General features: G+C 39.1%; 1 protein-coding gene across 1 annotated transcript; it reads right to left on the bottom strand.

Moving 5' to 3' along the window:
- Positions 1-1,387: 1,387 nt before the first annotated feature.
- On the bottom strand, positions 1,388-2,578 carry LOC131344489 (type-4 ice-structuring protein LS-12-like). Its single transcript, XM_058376825.1, has 4 exons — positions 2,494-2,578; positions 2,345-2,414; positions 2,114-2,249; positions 1,388-1,705 (listed from the first exon to the last, which is right to left on the bottom strand). Exons 2-4 carry the CDS (start codon positions 2,388-2,390, stop codon positions 1,486-1,488), a joined length of 402 nt encoding a protein of 133 aa, XP_058232808.1. The 5' UTR covers positions 2,391-2,414; positions 2,494-2,578; the 3' UTR covers positions 1,388-1,485.
- Positions 2,579-4,462: the final 1,884 nt, after the last annotated feature.

Below are 4,462 nucleotides of genomic sequence, written 5' to 3'. Positions count from 1 at the left end.
CACCTGGAAATGTTGGCTGTAGAGACCTTTAAAACAGATTTAAGGTACGAAACTGGACCATGATTATCATTCAGAGAGAACTGCAATCAAGATAAACGTTAAAGGTACAAAAGGTTTATGTTTGAAGGATCCACCACAAAAGGAAAGAAGAAAAGGTCCTCGTTTGTTTTAAGTACAATGTTTCTGCTTCGTTTTTTGACTTTTTATTTCATTTTCTGAGTAAACGTAGCTAATTCAACTAGCTATGAATATAAATTATAGAGTGGAACGCCTATATTTACAGTAAAGCAGATTTCTGTCTTTGCAGCTCTTTCATATTCATTCATATCCAGGCTTTGCTTTATTGGTTACTTCTGTTGGTCAAGATCATTGGATTCTTCTGAAAGTATTTCATACCCTGTGTAATATTTCTCTCAGTTACATTTACAGGACGTTTCCCTGATTTGTACGCCGGGATCCTCCTTCACTGCCTGGATGCTCGAGATCTTTTTCACATACGTACAGATCAGACTCTGACTCTGATACCACCCAGATGATTCAGTTTAATACCCTTCTCATGATGTGTACAGGTTACAATGCATTATGTCGATGTGTTTATTACGTTATAACTCTCATGCCATGTGTGTGTTTCTTTCTATCCTTGTATATACATGCACGGATAAACCCCTGTATCATAATCTAACATCTGCACACAATTCAGACTCACATAAAAATAAAATGATTTCCTGTTGTACTCCTTTTCTGTGTCTTTTCTCACTTATTAATGTTCATTGCTTTTGTAAATGTGTGAATAAACCTATAATAAACCTATATAGAAGGAACAAATCCTTCCACCATGTATATATATATTTATAATCACATGCAAATAATGAATCACGTGAGACATTAAATAAATCATTTCCCCCAAAAAAACCCAGATGAATCATATGAGAGACATCACCTACCTGGAAAATAAATGTGACGTGAAAAAACAAATCCGTGTTGAGAAGCGTCAAAAATAAAATAATTATAGAGTAAAAAAATAGACAGGAATATAAACGGAAATCAGAAGACGTGAAGGAAAATATTTGCATGAAATAAATGAAGACAAAAAAAGCGCACACACACGTGAAAAAGCAGATATGGAATAACGTGAAAAACTAATTACGTGGAAAAATGCTTGCGTATGATGCGTGCATGTGTATAAATGTCATCTGCTAATAGACTCCCATGATTAGTAGGGTCAACATGTTTTCTGTTCTCTTTTAAATGATGACTTGATCTATAAACACACACACACACGCATACACACACACACACTGTACACGCAGAGGTTATACTGGTTTATAAGATGGTGTATACAGAGTTTTCCTTGAAGCTAATGTGCAAACAGACATTAATAAGAAAGAGTCGACTCAAATCTAAAGTCATTCAGCCCTTTTATTGCTCCAGATAAGCGAGTGATGTCAGTCATAGGGCACCAGGCTTTTTTTCCACATTTTTATTTTACTGAGGGGGCAGGATAGCCTTCGTCTGGTCAACCACGATCTTAAATATGTCCTCAAACTGGCTTTGCATCACCTCTGTGTAGGAGCTGATCTGAGCACGGACGGAGGCAGCCAGGGGCTCCATCTGCTCCTCGATGTTGGAGGACAAGGGCTTCAGCTGCTCCTGGAGTTTCTCAACCATAGGCTGGAACTGGGCTCTGCTCTCCTCCATGTAAGCCCTAACACACACACACACAACATTAATGTTAGAAATGTCTGAAGCTCTACAGAGATCATGTGAGGTAAATAAGAAGCCTTTTTTTCTTTATATCTAAAGATTATGTGAATATCACGCTGTGATGGTTTACACGTTACACAAACAGATTTGGTTTCCACAATACTGACTTCATCGAACATTATTCATGCGCCAGTGCAAAGGAGAACAGAGATAAGGCTTGTGTTTAAACGTTATGACTGAAATTAACCTCGAGTGATAAGATTAGAGTGACTGATATAGATAAGGCCTATCAAAAATGATGACTTTAAATGTCATATAAAGTGCTTATATTACTATCCGAAGTGTATAGAGAAGTCGCATGCTGGAAAATCATGGATATTGTAAAGAGTTATTGTTAAGAGAAACTCACTTGGCCTTGTTGGCCAGCTCAGGGGACTCAAGGGCTTTCAGGTTTTGGACGAGGTCCTGGAAGAAACTGGCGATCTTTTCAACCTCAGCAGGCAATGCCTGAGCTTCTCTCTTGACCAGGCTGGCAGCTTGGGAGCCTTAAAAAAATACAACAGATCTGTTATAATGTCTGATTAAAATCTAAAAACTACAGTAGTACAGTTCTGGTGGTTAAAAAGGTTAAAAATCTCACCGATGGCCAATGCGACCACGAGAGCAGCGACGAGGGAGAACTTCATGGTGAAAGACGGAGCGAGGCTTATCTAGGAGATACACCTGTGGTTATTACAGTGTAAATACACAGAATATGAAGAAGTAAATTTTGCTCATAATATGTCTTACCTTCACTCTGGAAATGTCTAGGACCTGACGGTGTGTTCTTCCAGGAGTCAGGCCTTTTTATACCAGCTTCAGAGGTCAAAGGATGATAACAGGGTTGACGACATCAGCTCGATGAAGTGTTTAAATGCTGTGTTGGCTGACGAACCTTGAGGCTTTACCTGAGGACACGGAGGTGATGGAGGCGAAGTTCATCAATCTGAACCCCTCACCCACCCACCCACGTCTGTCTGTCTGTCTGTCTGTCTGTCTCTCTCTCTCTCTCTCTCTCTCTCTCTCTCTCTTGGGAGTTCATATTAATTATAACATTTTTATTCATGTGCCTGTGAACAAATCCAGAGCAAACATCAGGTAGAGAAAGTTCAAATTTGAAGCTCGTATTTCTGAATATGGACAGGTTTTCCTGATATTTGACCTGTTGCTTCTACATTACATGAGAGAAGTATACACAGGCAGCTTCCCATCATTATGGTTATACAGTATATAGGGAATAAGATGGGAAGAACTGAGTACATTTCATTTTCCACAGGAATTTTGTTTTCCTGAAAACATTCTGTAATCCACATCCAGAATAAAGCTGAACATTACATCATACAGCTGATTATTTGTGCTGCTTCAGGAATCCTGATAGCACGATATACGCTTTACATGTTAGCTTAATGTCCATTAGGGCAAAGTCTGAGCCAAGTCTCCTCGCTCTATCTCTCACTGATTGGCTTTATCTCCGGAGTTGAGGGTAGGCTTACACGCTGATGAAAAGACTCCTGAAGTATATTTTCAAATAAATAAATAAATAAATAACTCTTCTATATGTTTCTGATTCTACATGCATGTTTTTTTTTAACACAGTGCTAATAACGTAGCTCACCGATCATTAGACTCGTCTTGAGGGACATTTTTCATGCACAATCAGCAGGTAACTTAGGCTGAAGTGGACGTACAGTAATGGGGGGCAAAGAATTGCAGTCATTTCTGCTTTTCTGTGCCGGATTTGTCAGGACTACTTGTCTCAAAATGATTGCAGCCTATGGTTATGGCAGAAAGAGTGCTCAAAGTGGTAGTTACACTGCCATATTATGATACGATGCTCTGAAAATATTGGAGGGCCCGGCTAGCATGGGGATGGAGGAGGCACTGTTTTTCCTTTGTCTTTTTCTGTCATGTCAGAGACCCCATACTGGCTTACAGAATGGACTGATATCTCGTTTAAAAAACAGCACTCTGGCCTGTCCAGAGGCGTCAACGGAGCAAACCTGAGTTCAATGGCGCGGTCGATCAGCCCCCCGGGAGACGGACCATTTTATAAAATGACCACCCATCTTCTGCACCATTTGAGCACTTCGCTTCACAGCATGAGGCCTGAAGTGCTCTAGCTAAGATTTACTTAACAGCTGAGCTTAGAAACACTGAGAGCGAGCTCTTCAGAGACCGAGCTGTGAGCCGAGTGCTGATCCCAGACCTGCTATATACATGCATGCAAACTTACCTCTTTCATTTAAAATTGCAAGGCTAAATTAGCATCATCCGAGATAAACAACCATGTGATTTTAGAATAATTTGACGTAGTGGGTGGCATTCATAATCAGGGTGTTGCGTTTGTCCCACTGCTATTACATCCATAAAGCGAACATAAAAGACAATTAAACAAAGCATCTTTCACCACAATCCGTGTGGATGTTTCAAATAAATCACTTAAAACATTAATAAATCATTTGCCTGTCCTGACCTACTAAAATTACACTTCATAATTATTATAATAATCATTCTATAATCGCTGATATATATTTAAATCACATGATTTATGCATTAATGTGGGAATCCATGTAACTTCCCAGACCTGAAACATCCTTTTCCATACATCGTCCATTATATTTCTAAAAGATGTGCATTTTTTAAAATTCTCTCAACCCTGTAAACACATTAAACTCTATGAAATATTTATAAAATTCCACATGAAGTCACTTCATCCAAC

Source organism: Hemibagrus wyckioides, linkage group LG23 (assembly GCF_019097595.1).
Source record: "Hemibagrus wyckioides isolate EC202008001 linkage group LG23, SWU_Hwy_1.0, whole genome shotgun sequence".
NCBI lineage: Eukaryota > Metazoa > Chordata > Actinopteri > Siluriformes > Bagridae > Hemibagrus > Hemibagrus wyckioides.
The sequence above is the reverse complement of the archived record's forward strand: the minus strand, read 5'-3'. Positions and strand labels throughout refer to the sequence as shown.

What these genes read in the sequence shown, in the direction of transcription:
- LOC131344489 (XM_058376825.1), bottom strand. Translation starts at nt 2,390, where the DNA reads ATGAAGTTCTCCCTCGTCGCTGCTCTCGTGGTCGCATTGGCCATCG. An exon ending in CGTGGTCGCATTGGCCATCG is followed by an intron (nt 2,250 to 2,344) that starts GTGAGATTTTTA and finishes TATTTTTTTAAG; the next exon opens with GCTCCCAAGCTGCCAGCCTG. An exon ending in GAGCTGGCCAACAAGGCCAA is followed by an intron (nt 1,706 to 2,113) that starts GTGAGTTTCTCT and finishes TGTGTGTGTTAG; the next exon opens with GGCTTACATGGAGGAGAGCA.